The sequence below is a fragment of the Plectrocnemia conspersa genome, unplaced genomic scaffold (assembly GCF_051122295.1).
Source record: "Plectrocnemia conspersa isolate PC_06_02 unplaced genomic scaffold, ASM5112229v1 ptg000014l, whole genome shotgun sequence".
NCBI lineage: Eukaryota > Metazoa > Arthropoda > Insecta > Trichoptera > Polycentropodidae > Plectrocnemia > Plectrocnemia conspersa.
Window position 1 is genome coordinate 8,108,116 of NW_028277178.1, and position 17,188 is coordinate 8,125,303.

General features: G+C 32.8%; 1 protein-coding gene across 2 annotated transcripts in view; it reads left to right on the forward strand.

The window, feature by feature from the left end:
- LOC148226095 (netrin receptor UNC5C-like) overlaps nucleotides 1-17,188 on the forward strand; it is a 78,172-nt gene that overhangs the window by 40,343 nt on the left and 20,641 nt on the right. The window contains exons 5-9 of one of the 2 annotated variants that reach the window (XM_088204358.1): nucleotides 14,386-14,591; nucleotides 14,977-15,055; nucleotides 15,137-15,310; nucleotides 15,405-15,455; nucleotides 16,061-16,264. In XM_088204358.1, coding sequence (XP_088060484.1) covers nucleotides 14,386-14,591; nucleotides 14,977-15,055; nucleotides 15,137-15,310; nucleotides 15,405-15,455; nucleotides 16,061-16,264 — 714 coding nt within the window. The remainder of the gene's footprint in view (nucleotides 1-14,385; nucleotides 14,592-14,976; nucleotides 15,056-15,136; nucleotides 15,311-15,404; nucleotides 15,456-16,060; nucleotides 16,265-17,188) is intronic. The other variant, XM_088204359.1, reaches the window with a different exon arrangement.

A 17,188-nucleotide genomic window follows, 5' to 3' on the forward strand; every position in this document is an offset into this window, starting at 1 on the left:
AAAATTATTACGTAATTCAGCCGAGTAAATCATTGAAAGCTTGCTCTTCACTGATAAAAAAAATTTGTGTTACTTATTAAATTATATTTATAAATTAAAAAATATGTATAACAGATTCAAACGTATAACATTTTTATCAAACACAAATTGGCTCTTAACTTTATTGGATATCAATCCAAAAAGCGAACAACCTACAGATAAAAGGCATATAAAGATACGTGTATTTTTTACATTGAACCCAATTCCAAATCAAATCAGTCCGCGCGAGCGGATTGTTTTTTAGCGCTTTTATTAAAAGCGGCTCATCGCTTTGGTCTCTTTATTTGCATTTCGCATAGGGATGCGGATTCTAAAAAAATGGATTTATGATTAAGCTAATGGACGCTGCTCTGCATCTGTCCGTCCTACTTTCTCTCATCCTTCGAGCTACTCTGACGCCTGTCCATTTACGAAATGAAAAAGGTCCGTTCGAATAGCTCCTTTTATCGGAGCAGCGCCTATTAGTGGAATTTCTTTGATGGAGCAGAAAAAACTCGTACGTGTATTAGCAAAAAAGAAAAAAAAATCGGGCGAACAATGGAGAGCAAAAAGATAATTGTGAGATATTAAAGAGAAACGGTTTAGTGAAAAAACGGCGAGTGAGATAAAAATGCAGCTATTTTGCTAATAGGTACATAATATATTATATATCATCCACAAGAACTAGTTAACTCTCATATGTTGATTCTGCATAATCCCTTTTACTATAGAGAGACATTGGATTTATTTTAAAATGTACACTATTAGATTAAGTTTAACATACAGTGTATATGATTAAAGAAGTGCATAAAAAATATGGAATATAACTTCTAATAAATATAACTTTTAGTTGTAAAATTAATCCATCAAAGTTTGAAGTTAATCAGGGATCTTAAATGCACCTTACACGTCTTTAAACAGCATAATTTTTAGTTTTTCCTTACTTAGGTTAACTTTAAAATATATTAAGTCTATCCGAAACAGATCGATGAAACAGACATTTTATTCTTATCTTCTTTCTTTGCTGATATAATTTTACGTGAGTTAGTGGTGCAAAACAAACTTTATTATGTTTCTAAAAAATATGAAGGTTGAAAACAAAGAATGTCCTATTTTATTATTCCAATATTATATTATTTAAATTCATATTTCGTTACACTTTCGCTGTATGAGAAAAACTAGATGTTCCTAAAAATAAACTTTAAGTAGTTGCTTTTTGCCTATAAACGATATATGTACATATATGTCATATATACTCTAACTTTCAGCCTATATTTATATAACTCGTATATATTCCATAACATTTCATATTGCTTGTTCTTGTATTTACTTCGAAATTATAAATACATAGATTTAAAACTGTGTATAAATTAAGATAACATTTAATTTATTTTGTGACGATTCTCATTTAAAAAAAAATTAACCGCCACAATATATATTTTAAGCGTCGATTTTCATATCAGTCTTAATCGGCATAGTTTGCCGTAGTCCAAGAAAGCCCCACAGTTACCACACACACAGTAGTACACATTGCAAATTGCAGTCGCAAACTTCTAGCCGCTATTATATCGAATCAAATTAAAACTTGAACAGCATACGTGCTTGCTGTGAATTCGGGCACAAGTGGGCACAAGAAGTGATGCACAGCCTCCAGCTAGTAACCAACCAACCGTGTGTTGTATGTATTATATTGTGAAGTTGGATGGCCATAACTTTAAATCGTCTGCAAAGTTCCGCACAATAATTCAAATTGTGTATTTATTTGTATTGTATTGCGCGCAGCCAACTTACACAGTGTGTGGTTGTTTCTGAATTTACGACGGTACGCTAAGCGAATCGTTAAATTCGGGAATAAATTTGAGCTCGCATGTCGGCCGATGGCTTCAACTTTTTCTCGTTGGGGTCTAAAAAGTAGTCGAGACAGCAGCGAAACACGGTGAGTACAAGGCGTAGTCACGAAAGGACATTATGGCAAAAAGTAGACGCTGAGATATGATCCTTACCATCAGTCAAGAAAGTTAATTCTGACTGGAAACGTAGTAAAAAAATGACAATAATGTGATTAAAGAAGAGAAAATAAAATCCAACTAAAGCAAGCACACTCTTAACACTAAACCTTTTATGTTACAAATGAAAAATAGCTCAATAAATATGAATGTGAAATTATTCGTATTTTTATCTTAGAATATTTCGTATCAATTTTTACTGTTTTTTATATAAAATATGTAAAATATATTAAATAAATAAACTAGAACATATGATTCACATTTTGACTGAATTATATACTAAATAATCATCTCAATGATTATCAATGTTCTATGAGATCAGGATAAATTTGGAAAATCTGATAAAAATTATCGTATAAAAACAATTTAACTGAAGATTGGGCTGAACTCTAGATTTCGGACGCCGTAGCTGGAATATGGTTGACGTGAAGAGGGAAGCGGCTGTTCTCTCTGTCTTGTATCTCGATCAATGTTTTGCATAAAGCGGTCTCACAAATGTCTCCCAAGTTGGAAATAACTGATGGATGTTATCAATGAAGTATATTCTGAATATAAGTGCCCGATATGCGCATATATGTATATGTTTGGACGAGATAGAGAAGATTACTGTGCTTTGGCTCTTATCTTTTCGTTTTTTTTTCGAAAGTGAGAAAAATGTGGTTTAAAAATTTAAAAACAAAATGGTAAATTTTTTGTAAATATTTTAATAGTAATTTTATTTTCTACTTTAGAAAATTCCAATGATTTCAAAATGCACTGTTTTATTTACTATGTTTAAATAAAAACGCAAAAAAGTAATCTACAATTTTATCAATGAAAAATTGTTATTCTAGTGTAACTTCGCGTCTTAGCAGTGCTTCGAAGGACCAGTGAAACACTTAATATTTTTTTTACACATTTTACTAAAAGTGAGTTCATGACCGCATCTAAGCTGCATGATTGCCAATGGTATAAAAATGAGCATCACAAGTAAGCAAAACTTGTATAAAACTATAAACATTGACTATATCGACTTATACTAAGAAAATAGTAAAACAAACTAATAAATATTTGTATATGATACTAAATTAAGGATGTAACGGATGTGATGTTATTAACATTGGAAATTCTAAAACAATAATGTTTATCACATATTTGTTAAGCTAATTTTCATTTATCTACAATTTTAAATAATACCTTTTGATATATCAAATTAGGATTTATAACAATAATCTATATTTTTAACTCGATACTACAAATATTGTTTTTATTTTAAAAGTCTGGGGCGTGCCTTAATTGCGCTTTTAACTGCCATATAAATAAATTTAGTGTTAGGTTATGTGCAAATAGATTATATAATAAAATTTTAGAGAAAAAAATTACATAAGAAAGAAATTGCACTTTGATAGAATTATTGGACCAGACGCAAATTTTGAAAGAATTTGAAGTCTATGGTAATAATTAAAAATATATAATGATTATTAAAGTAATTTTATTAATTCCATTATTCTTAGATATCAGTCAACTAGAATACAATTTTAGAGAACAAAAAAATACATAAGAAAAAAATTGCACTTTTAAAGAATTACACAAGAAAAAAAATAAACCTGATAAAATGACATGGCTAGAACAGGACATAATTAAAAAAATTACACACCTAATAAACTTCACACTGCAGTAATTTCACGTATCATGTGCGTTACATGCGTTACATGCGTTCCGCACGCCCACTTCTTCTCACTCATTCTTGTCACTTAAGACGCGAGCGAGCGAAAGGGAAAGTATCTCACCGTACGCGCTTGCTAAATACACATATTTAAAATTATTGTTGATGTGTTCTAAAGATTTTTTTAAATATAATTGTAATAGTAATAAAACTTGTTAAAAAAACTACTAAATCAATGTTATTGGTAAATTTAAATTACAATTATTGTTTTTAATTATAAAATGTTGATAACACTGTATAAATTAATCGAGTTTGACGGAAATTATTTGGGGTCAAGTTCACTGTTTTAGATAGCATATATTTGTAATCTTTCATGTACAATTTTTTTATAAATGACATTTTTCTCTTGAGTCGGATCAACCTGTATTATATTACTTAACAAGTAATGAAGCGCCTAATTATAAATCCAGGTAATTTACCCGCCATAATTATTTATTGCGTAGCAACATTCTTGCGTCTATGAAACGAAACTGCTCCCCATAAACATTATCCGATAGTAAAAATCGTTACGACGCCTTTCGTAAAATCTCCGTTTACTACCCACATCTGAAACATCACAAGAAAAACGTTCTACGTAAACAGAACTGCGATCAAAGAAGCGAAAGGGAAAAATTACACAAACGTCCCATAAACGATTGATATTTGCCGTGTGCATTTCGCCGCCGTTGTAATACCCACAATAACAGTAATAGTGCTAGGAGATAAAACTTTTGTGTGCACTTATTTATGCGGCACAGTCTCCCGTGAACGAGGAGATTACAGGTTAAATGGTTTATACATCATTAAACGGAGTGAGGAATGAAACTTGCGAGTTAAGTTCTTGATAACGCTCGCGTAAACGAGCCATGGTGTGATGACGCATAATAAGTACGCAGTTGTCATATAATAATACAGTGGTTAAAGCTTATACAAAATAATTTCCATGATTTTCGATGACTTTGCGCCATCTATTTTGTAAATCAAAAATTCTTTTCTTATAAAATTCTGTAGGTTTAGAGTTGAAAAAGGACGAAAGTGTCGATTTCATCTCGTCTTGTGTTTTGATTTTTTTCTTTAAATAAATGTTCCAATGAGCGAAAAAGATGGTAGTCAGCTGGAGCCAGATCTGGAAAATAGGCCGGATGCAATAAAGCCTTCAAATTCAATTCGTCCATTTTTTTGGTCAAACCAGCTACGTGCGGGCGAGCGTTGTCATACAGAAGGATTAGTTTTTCGTTTCTGTTCACTAAAGCTGGTATTTTTTCACGTCACAGTACACTTGTGATGTCACTGTATCGCATTATTTTAATAGTTCATAATAAATTATTACTTTTGCATCCCACCACACTCAAATTAAAGCTTTTTCTTGTAACGTTTGAATAGAGTACCCATTTCTCGTCTCCAGTGATTAAATTATACAGAAACGGGCTCGACTCTTATTTTTCTAACAATAGTTCGCAGATAGCGCGCCTCGAGTGCTTGTTACGGTCGGTCTACGCATGTGGGACCCAGATGCCTTCTTTTCGAATCTTCCTCATTTTTTTCAAGCACCTTTGAGTTGTCCACTATGAAGTACGGACTTGACTCGATAATTCTTCGATGGTGAGACTCGGATTTTTTGCGATTTTTTCTCTTATGGCTGCTTTATCCAATTCACGGGGTCGTCCACTTTTCGGCTTATTTCTTAAATCAAAATTTCCAGATTTAAATTTATTAAACCATCTTTGGCATTTCCGGGTGGGCCTTCGTAAGCCTCGCAAATGTTTTTTGTTGCCTTCGATGCGTTATTTTGCGTGAAACTGAAACAGCATGCAGCTTCGCAAATGTTCTTCAAAAGGGGACACCTTAAAAAATATTTGTCTCTGCAAAATGAAGATAAAGACCTTTCACAACACACCAAATATTCGGAAACGTCTTTCTTAGTCAAAGGACTGAATTCAACTAACCTAAAACAATGCTTTCCGAGAATGCGTCAATACCCCTAATATATATTGATTAATAATTCCATAAATCTTAGATATCGGTCAATGTAAAAAAGACCTTTGCAAGATACATATGATCAAATTTTGTATGATCATATATCTATGGCTTCAAAAAAACATATTCTGCACACAATCAAGTTCTAAATAGTAACATAATCTTAAACAGTATCATATTTTTTTTGTCATCAATTAAATTTAATTGACAGAACTATCACGAACGATATTCCGGTATCAATTCGAAATCATCACGTCGGGCCATCGAGATAAATTAACTAACCTCGTTTTTCACTTTCATACATATGCAATGACCATCGACTTTTTTTTCATTTCATTCGAAACGTTATCCGTTAAAAACAATCGGAATACATTTGGTCCACTTAACCAGACTCACAATAGATACAATTCAACGCATTTGAATGAAAGCCGGAAACAATGTGCAGCGATAAAAACCTCGCTGCGTTTTGATCCAGTGCATACGCGTATTAAAGTATTACTTTTTGGTTATTTCAATACCCTACGGGTAAACAGAGGTATTTACAGCGTTGTATTTATTACATTTTATGATATAATAAAATATGCTTATAATGATCATTTTGATGTGAACTATTATATGATATAGAATTAATAATATTTTAATGAATACTAAGGTTACTTTATCATATTGCAAATGTTACATTGTTGTCACTATTATATGAATGAACAATGAAAGTCAAGAAGTTTTGAGCTGTATAGAAACTATGGATAAACTAATTAACTAACTAAACTAACTGATGAATTAAACCAATATTTAATTACTATTTCGTTCTATTTTTTTTAAATATTGCTGATTTTTGACAATGAATAGTTCAACTTTGCGCTGAAAGAAAATCAGTTATGTTCTAATTCTTGATTAATTGATTGTAAAATATAGCTAATAGGCAACAATAATAAGCTTAACAGTCAATACACAATAGTTGATTAAGGATGAGGTTTTAAAAAACGTACATACTTTGGCGACTCAAAATGGTAGTCGAATTTAGAATGAAAATCAAGAGAAATAAACCCAGTACCTAATAACTTAACGTTGCGGTGCTTATTATACATTCGAGCTTCTGTAAATGTATTTAATTATCTGTCTTATTTTCACCGAAAATTATTATTAATAATATTAAATAATGGATCTGTTTATTTTATAACACAGCACATCGTATCATCATTAATTATTTTCTTGAATACTAAAGCATTAGTCCGAAAGAACATTTCCACAGTATAAATTACTTTTTCCTGCCGGTTGCGAGCCCCTGCGTGGGATTTCGTTCACCGGCAGTTAACATGGGACACTGGGTTTAATTTTCGCAGACAATTAAACTGACACGGGCCGACACAATTTTTAGATTAAACCAACCAACCAACCCTACCCGTCTTCCTTTCCATTCACCCAGACACCTTCCAAATTGGCCATCATTAATTCCAGCTCTTTTGTGGCTAAGCGGTAATTTGTTGGTGTTTCGCTTTAAAAAAATATATGATTCGTCATACTGACAGGGAAAAGTCCTTCAAATTTCTCGGTTGCAGTCTTGCCCCGGGACTCTCGTAGCAATTATCTCGTGGTTTATGACTAATGGCAATATCTTGATTCTCCCACAAGTGCTCGGTTGTCTTCGAAGCATGAAGCACGATTTCAATTTTGTCCATCACGAGGTAGTCATCGCGTAAAAAGTGCTTCTTGGTTTGTGCCTCGAGGCATCAGAAGATCAATCTTTTTGTTGAATTCTCACAGAACCGTAAATCATATATTAAATGAAACATTGAGCTTCAAGTGGTGAAGAACGTCAAAGTAACACGCGTAACTAATTTTACTATACTAAAAATATTATTCAAAATAGATAAAACTAAAACAGAATATAACAAAAAATATCAAGATGCATAGCGTTAAATAGTTTTAGATATTCATAAGCGAAATTTCACAACATGAAAAAATATTATGCTCATAAAATTCCACCATATAAAAACATATTCTTGATAATTTTATATATGTATATACAAAACAAGCCATTAAAAACTTTAAAACATATATACAATATATTTAATAGTGTAGGTATATAAACATAATCAAAACTACAATCATACTATTTCAAAAATGGTATTTTTAAGACAGAAGCTGCAAAAATAGTTACAAAAACAGAAGTAAATTTCCCATTAAGAAAATGCCTTCATTTACTAAAAATCAGCCAAGAGGATCATAAGATTAAAATGTTTTACTATTTGAAAAACTGTTATTTTTACTTAGAAATTTTTTTTACACATTGTTATTTTCCTGAGAAATTTCATAATTACATTTGGTAATGTTTTTGTTGATAAATACTCATAAATTGCTATTTTCTATGAGGTACGCATTTAATTTCATTATTTTTAATTTATTTATTTGACCATCACAACAGTAAAACTGTTGTGATGGTCAAAATACTTGTACCAAAACGAGCGCGCATTTGTCGCTTGTACCGCTAGCGGCCGTGCAGACCGGACGCGGGCATAATCATTACTGTAAAATATGAAGAAAAGACAAAATAATGGATTTGAACTAGGGTTGTGGAGTCGTTTCCAAATTTACCGACTCTGGCTCCAACTATAACAATTTTAAAAAAATCAACTTTTTTGCCAGCATATAAAATTGATTGCAATAAAAATAATTAAACATTAAAAATTGCCACAACTACTTAACTTTTTATATGCAATGATTTTTTTTTTAATTTATATTTATTATAGCATTCTGTACTAATAAAATTATTAAATAAATAAAATAAGTCGATGTCAGTTCAATATTTATTATTCTGGATCTAAAGCTCCAATTTAAACAATTATCCAAATGTTTCGCTGGTCTTTCGAATCTCTGCTTAAGGCAAGGTAAGCTTCGGTCTTCCCGCAAGGGTTAAAGTCGCACGAGAATAAAAATATCGCAACTTTTCATGAAGGGGAGAATTCAAAACCAATTGCTTGTGTTATAATTAACTGAATTTTTTTAATGAAGTAGGTGGAAAACGTCTCTTTTAAATTGCTTTAATTAGTATTACAAATATATTTATATAATTACTCCTAAATTTACGCGGTACACGTCTACGCGGCTAAGAAAAAAACGTTTTATAAAATACTCCTGTTACTAGCTTACTTGCTTTTTATACGTGATCTATATCTAAAACCTCTTGCATTGCCCATGCAGAATGTCCTGAGTTGCTTTTGGAGTGCAAGCATATTGCTGAAGATACTATTTTGAAAAAGTACGCGTATCGCTGAAGATATTATTCTGAAGATAATATTCTGAAAAATGAAAATACCAATTCAATATATTTAATTTAGAATACCTCATAAACATAAATTGCTCTGGTTTTTAGTTGACTTTAAAACCGAATTTAACTCTTCAACATAATATTTGATTTTAGTTATTGTTTTAAATAATAGTTAACTTACATATTTTTAAATTATTTCTAGCTTTTATAAATAATTTATTGCAGTCGAAGGATCAACATCGTTTCGATTGAATCTTCTATAATATAATTGTTCTAAGCCATCGCTTCCGCTTCCGGACGCGCACGCTTTCAAATGAAAGATTATATCCTCAATCTTCTACTCTGTAAATCGTATCGCTTTGTATGAACGGTGTTTATACACGTAAAAACAAAAGAAATATATTTAATTATATTATTAAAAATTGAATTTTGTTTCATTGATTTCTTAACCGCCGGTAATGCGTTCTGTTGTTTCGACCAATGAAAAATAAGCATTCAAATATAAAACAAGATGACCGACAGTGCCGTGACAACAGTATTAAATAAATATTATTTATTATTAAAATGTTGCTACGCGACAATAATTTTCATTAATTCGTTATGTACGTTGTTCCATTTGACTGAATATAAATAATCGGATTGCAAATTAACTAGGTGTGTTATACCTAAGAAAATTAGATAAAGTGTTATGGATTAGAAGACTACATTGATTAAACTAGATAAACAATCATAAAACAGTCCTCGTAATGAAATCTTCAAATTTTGAATTCTCGTCGACGGGCTCCGAGGCCGAAAAGTGAGTTTTTACTTTTATAATACATTAACATTATCATTGATTCCCATTTAATGCACATATACGTTAGATGTGACTAAACCAGGTACGTTTTAAACGTGAACGTGTAGTATATAATTGAGGTTAATGTCGAATGAACCGTATAAATGCTAATAAAACGTATTTTTTATCTATTGATATTTGGGGATACTATCTTTCAAGACGATCGCGTGACAATGATTGTAATTATTTGGCTGAATAAGTTTGGTTACAGCAAAATAAATTAAAACCAATATTGCAGCAAAAAAATCACATACATTATTCCGTTCCGAGTGACAACTCGCAATATACATATGTGTAGTTTCTTGGATGTTATATAATAGACGACATTAGGTATGGTTTAGGTTTGGGTTTGAACTGCAAAGAGACATTTTGCAACTGTCAATTTGAGTTTCAACGACAGTAGGGCTAAAACATGTTACGAACGTACGTGTAACAATACAGTATCAAAAATATTGCCTAGTGAAATTATAAAATTTTCACTTGCTTAGTTATTTCCATTATATTTATATTTATGAAAATAAATTTTTACTGAAAAATTGTTTTTTTCCAATACATAATAGCTATCGAACTTTTTTAAAAACTCTACCGCAGATTGATCCAAGGACCACACAGATATCTATCGGCACACAATTCACGTCGTGGACAATCTGAATAACTCAATTTAAAGTCTCGCCTCGCAACATAGCCTAGGATGAATAATTCAATCCGCGCCAAATCTCTTTTGTTCATAAGTTCACGTTACACGCACTAGCGGTTCGGTGCCGAAACTTTCGGGATTCGAGATTGGAATTCGACATAATCCCAGTTCCGTGTAACCTACCTGTTTTTGAGACGTGTATCTATCACGTCCGACGGGAATTAGTTGAGACAACTTTTGTACGTGAGGTTCGAACGGACCTGTTCGAATTAGTCCAGCCTAAACGTTAACGTTTTTGGTCACGAGCTTTGAGCCAGAGGTCGGTCGCAGATTGGACGTTTTAATCGTTTCGGTACACTAATGGACTTTGCATTGGACAAACAATGAATAACGATGCCCTGAATCGAACGGATCGGATGCGTTTCCTCTTTTTTGGATTGTGTTTCCCGTGCGGTTTTCGGTGCTATTCATAGACGATTAAACACGTGATTGATTGGTGAAATTCAGAGAGTTTTTTGATGTTTTATATTCTCAATGACATGGGTGAAGTTTAATATTGTTCAATCTTTAAAACATGGCTAAATTGCGTTGAAAAAAACGCTCTGAATTTCTTAATACTCTTGACAGCAAAGATGACCTATCATTGAAAAGTTCTAGATGGAAACAGAATATCGAATAAGTGCCTGAAGAATTGTCACTTTTATAATTATTGCAGAAGATTTTATTTAGAATTTTCATGTGCGTTGAAATTTTACCTGAACGTCTTATTTATGGAAATATTATAATATAAATACATAAACAATATAATTATTTTGAGTCCGAAAGTTAGAGGCTAAAAATTTTCACCTTTTAATCTCAATCTCATATTCTATGCACAAATACCGAACTAATGATAAAGCAGTGACTGCAAATAAATACTTATTGATTCTTGCAACAGTGTATTGCCTATTATTTTTTATATTTACAGCATATATTGCTAGTTGTGACGTAATTTTAGGCAATGTACTTTGTGTTTTTCATCAAATCATTCTCAAACAATTATATCCGGTAGACGACTAAACATGGATATTCGATCTCAAAACAACATAACTGAGTTTGGACTTCCGATCTTGTTAGCGCCGACAAATTCCCTATTCGATAAGCCGACAAAACGTTAGTTTGTACAATTGCGAAACTGTCTCTCCCAACTCAGACAAATAAGTAGGCGTGTGTTTGTTTACAAAATTGATTCAATCGCACAATAGCGGGCGATTTCTCTCGCTCTTCTACAATAACTACTATATTCACGACGAATATTAATTCCACGGTATTAAACACAGTCGGATTGATAAATGAACTATTCCCGTCACATTAAACGGTCCATCATAAATCACAATGGAGCCTCCGCTGTATCCTATTATTCCGACGGTAAATTCGGCGGCTTCTTGTACGAAATACCTAAGTATCTACTAATGGCGGCACAGAGAAACTCGAACAAACACGATCCAAAGAACCGACCAAACTTCCATCCCGCAGGAAAGTTACTTACCGAGACGTCTATTTACCGCCCGCCGGGTAATTCAGGTGTAATTATGGGAACGGCATCGGCTGCGGTTTAACTGCTGCATTTAACTACGATGCTAAAATACACCGAACCGAACGAGAAAACTGCTGTAGCTCGCGGAACGAATCAATCCTCGCCGTTTGGCCATAATTTATATCGCTAATTGCTGTAATTTGAGCGAATATCCTTCATGGGTTCAAAGAAAAAGGAATATCGCCATTAATGATTTATGGCACGGTTTCAAGAGAAACGTTTCATGCTTTTAAACTGTATCAACAACCGAGAAACATATAATGTTGAATGCTATAATAAATCATTGATTTGATGGTGGAAAAATAATAAATTAATTTAAATCTATCGCAAAGGTAATGAAAATATCATATTTTTATTATTGATGGCCAAGCGAATATTTAACAGCTGTTTGTTTCTGCCAGAACATTATGTTTTAGTCAAGACATTTTTACGAAAAGCCGAAAATAGCACAAAAAGATTCATTTAGAATTCAAGACAATATTAATGGTTTTATATCAACATTTTCATGCATTCTTTTACAAAAAAATTGCCATTAAAAGATATTAATGTTACGACTGCATTAAAATAAAAGCTTTAGAGAGAATAAGAATTAATTTTAATAAGTTACTGTTTTATCACCGTTTTAACATTAGTAAAATCATCAACTGGTTATCAAATAAATTATATGGTTATTTTCATTTAAATTTTTCATAAAAAAGTAACAAATTCTAATCCCAATTTAATTTTTCATGTTTTTGTAACATGTTGGCCGTCTTAACATTTTTTATTTATAATGAAACTATTATATAAGGAAAATTATAATAAATAATTTCATGATTCTTTATTAATGAAATTAATATTTTTTGTAAGAGGTTGATAGTAAGCTATTTGAAATATTCGGATTAATTAATTTAACCACTTAGGATTAACTTATGCTACTAAGTCATGAAAAAAACCAGTTCGGCTTGTAATGATAAAATAATGTTTTTTTTTTGTTAAAATGACACTACCGTGAGAAACCTTTTAACAGCCTAAGTCACAAGGTACGCGCTATCTTAAGGAAAAATACGCATGCAGCCGTTTCTAATCTGCCATAGCGGTCAAAAAATAGTCAATCTTTTGTAATTGGTCGTTCTACGGAAAAAAAGGTGGATAACGAAATAATTGATATAAATATGGGAGCGTGGGCAACCAAGAATTACTTCCCCTCAGACACGTCATCTAAGGATTTTCTCTCAGATATACTTCAGAGTTTAAGGCATCGGAGCCCTCCAAATTTTATGACAAACAAGATGAGCCTGACTTAATTTCAAATTAGTGAGGATCAGATAAGCCACCGCTTCTCTCTTCGCATCTACTGATCCAGGTCGACATCAAGAACCCAGTCCACTGACAATAGTTGTGCAACATATTTAATATTTACCAACAGACACTGTTCGTCTTAATATTATAAAAATACACATCTCATAAATAAACACAATTTTCACCGATATTAGCATCAATTGTTTGATATACTTTGATGAAGAATATAATATAGATATTTCGTGATGACATAGAAAGAAAAAAATGTCATTTTGGCCGATCGTTTTACGGGCCATTAGCCGCGACGCTAACCCCACCGGCCATTCCGAACAGATGTTATCCACTAATTACCTATCGCACATAACCAATTAGCCACCGCAAATTATTACGTCATGTGTGATGTGATTTTAGCGGCGCTAGGGATAACGATCGACGATAACGATAATTGTCATAAATGGTTAATGCTTGGTGAATGTGTTTTTAAAAGAGGGTTAACCCTTATTTGTGTCGTTATCATTAGGCAATTTTCTGATTTTGCTTGAAAAATAAATATTTAAATGAAAATACTGAATATTAAACGAAATATTTTAACATAAAACACCATTGAGTGCGTATTTGCTGCAAACCAGACGTTCATCTATTTCAAGAAATGCAATTTATACAGATCTACCTAAATATTCGTGTATTCATAAACTTCCTTGAACGATTTAAAGCCTAGGTATAATGGGCTGCTTTAAAATAATAACTTGCTATCAAACAAAGTGCTTCTATTGAATCTCTTTTAAATATGACACTATTTTTATACTTTCGCAGTATGTATATATATTAGAGCTGTTATTATATTAAACTAAATTTCTTAAGCTGTACACAATTCCTGTTAAAAATCTTACTGGTGTTATTTTTTTACAAAAATGCTAGTTAAAATGTTAACGCATAATAGTAAAATGTATGATCTTATTAAAGTGAAAGAAACAGCTTTCCATGTGTGAAATGAATAAATAAAAATCCATTACGCATTGGTTGTCTCTTTTAACAATGTGACCACTTTTGCTCAATTTTTCTATGCCATAAAACCATAATGGGATCTCTTTGTTCTATTTCAGACATTCGCAAGCAATTCGTCTCGGCACCGGTGGCCTCCAGCATAGAACTATACGGACAGACTTCTTTGAGGTGCTTTGGACCCCTGGCAGCTCCAGCCGCTCACCTGTCATGGTTGAAGAATGGCTCTCCAATTGTTCCGGGGTCCATATCGAATGTCATCGTTTCGGCAGAGGGTCACCTGCTCATTTCTCAGGCTACTCTCCAGGTAAAAAATTTGATGTGGGATATCTACAATAATATTTTCAACCCTTTCAACGCTTTTGATCTTATATTTGTAAATCTATCATTGTAATATGGAAAAAGCAAGGACATTGCGTAACAATCGATACGTACGAATCGGTATTGTAGATCAATAAATTGTCCATTTTATATAATAATATAGCTTATAAAATCTAGTCTAAGATTTTATTTAATGCTGGTGTTCTTAAAATACATTTTTAAATGGCACACACATTATAAAGTATTTTGTAATGCTTCATAGTTTCCTCGTCATCTAAAATTAAATTCCATTATCTTCTTGCGCGTCTAGGTGTAAAAGTTGCGACATTCAACCCTCATCATAATTAAATACTATCATGTGCTTTATCTAGGACATGGCCAATTACACGTGCGTGGCCGAGAACATCGCCGGCAAAAGAATATCCGAGCCGGCCCTGCTCACCGTGTACGGTAAGTGATATTGCAGTGCCCATCAGTTACTCTCCCACCCCCACCCCTCACTCTTTATGAGGTGTTAATGAAATTTTCCAGTTAATGGAGGTTGGTCAGCGTGGTCCCAGTGGATAGAGTGCAGGTGTGCAGGACAAGCGGCGCGCGGGCAGAGGCGCACTAGGTCCTGCACGAGCCCCCAGCCGCTCAACGGTGGCCACCCCTGCCCCGGCACTGCCATTCAGCGGTCTCAAGACTGCCAATTGTGCCACAACGGTCAGTATTATGCGCAATTAATTAAGACTAACCCGATCTCGAGTGTGGAAAAGACTAACGTATTTTGTTGAAAATGCTGCGTTCTGGAATTCAGACGGTGCTTATATGAACACTGCTTCGTTTGATAAGACTGAGTCGTTGTTGGGTAGGTAGTTGTTATATTGAAACTATTTAATATTTTATACATATTTACACAAACGTTTATGGACTGGATATATATATTGTTACGTATAATAGAAATATAAAATTGCAAATAAAATAATTTCAATTAAAAAAATATACTCGTTGATGCGACTCGAGAGAATCATATTCCAGCTCGAGAGAAAAATAAAAATAGATAATATTTTTATTCCTTCATGTATAAGCATCTGAGAAACGCATTTAAAACTTTTTTTTGAATCAGTTGCTTGCATTATTTATCAACCAGACCAGATATGCTTGTGACAGTGTCCTCGATGCGCGTATTGTAAGACAAATCCCAACATCAAAAAAAAGCTTACGATTAGTAAGTAATATTTTGCTTGCTAAAGCATACAAATGTATAATACATTTTTTTGTCGCAAAACTTAAACTAAAGTAATATTTTAAATATTAATATATTTAATGAGTCACGAAGAAATTTATGTCATTATTCTCAATATTTTATATTAATTATTCTCTTTATTTATATATAAAATACAGTCCATGAACTTTTGTGACGCTTTCTATGTACACGAGGAGATGAAGTAATATTATTAAAATAATTGACAGGTGTAATTGGACGCTGGGGTCCATGGTCTGATTGGTCCCGTTGCGGAAGGGATTGTGTCCAGGTAAGAAGACGCCAGTGTATCACAAGCGGAAGTGGCACTAGCCTAGACAACGAGGAAGACGGATCCTGTGTGGGAAAAAATACCCAGACGGCCCTGTGCACCGGAGGAGCTTGTAAGGACGAGACGCAGAAGCAGCACGAGGGTGAGTGAGAATATATATTTAATTAATTAATTATCCGATACGTCCTGAGACGTCTTAATTACCACTAGGAGACTTAATTAGGTCGTGAGAAATTTCATATATAAAAAAAGAGAATACGGAGGAAGGAATAACAATATCGGAAAGACCGGGAGCAGGATGTGTATCCTTGTAGGTACGATCAAGGAAGCAAGCCAAAGTAATCTGATTAAACTTAACCCACTTATTTCGGATCCCACATCCTGCTTTTCCACCTTTTATACGTGCTTATAGCCAAGGGCAAATACGCTCCAATCTAGCGGTTTTCTACCCTCTATATCCTGGGGGATTTGCGTATTTTTTTAACACGAAAATCATATCACAGTATGTACGTACATTTATACATATGTACGTATGTAACAGTTACAGAAAACATATAAAATCATTTTTAATAGTTGCTAACCAGTTATTTTTTATCGAAATTTAAAGGTGTCTAATTTTCTATTAAATAGAAAATAACCTAATTGTATTTTATTATTGCGATTCAAGTCAAATTCTAAAAAATAAATATATGCATGATCAAAAAAAGCCACATTATGTTATTCCTGACAATAAAAACACTACATGTAAATTTTATACAATTTTAATTTTTTAAGGACTAAAAGATATATTATACAAGTCTTAAGATATGTGGTGCAGCGGTGACGTTTATTTTCAGCTACTTTTCACAATAAAATTGTACTTAAATTTACTAAATTTAAAATATATTTTTTTGTTTTTAAAATTGCTTAGTGTTTAGTACATTTGAGTTTTGAACTTTCGGTTGCGAGGTTTAGAGTGCCCTAGAGAGTCGCGATCGCGTCCCGTATGCTTGCGTTGCGGCCAGGACGTTAACCCTTAAGAACCCTCCTCTTGCAATAATCATCCAGATTTTTAACGAGCTTGCCA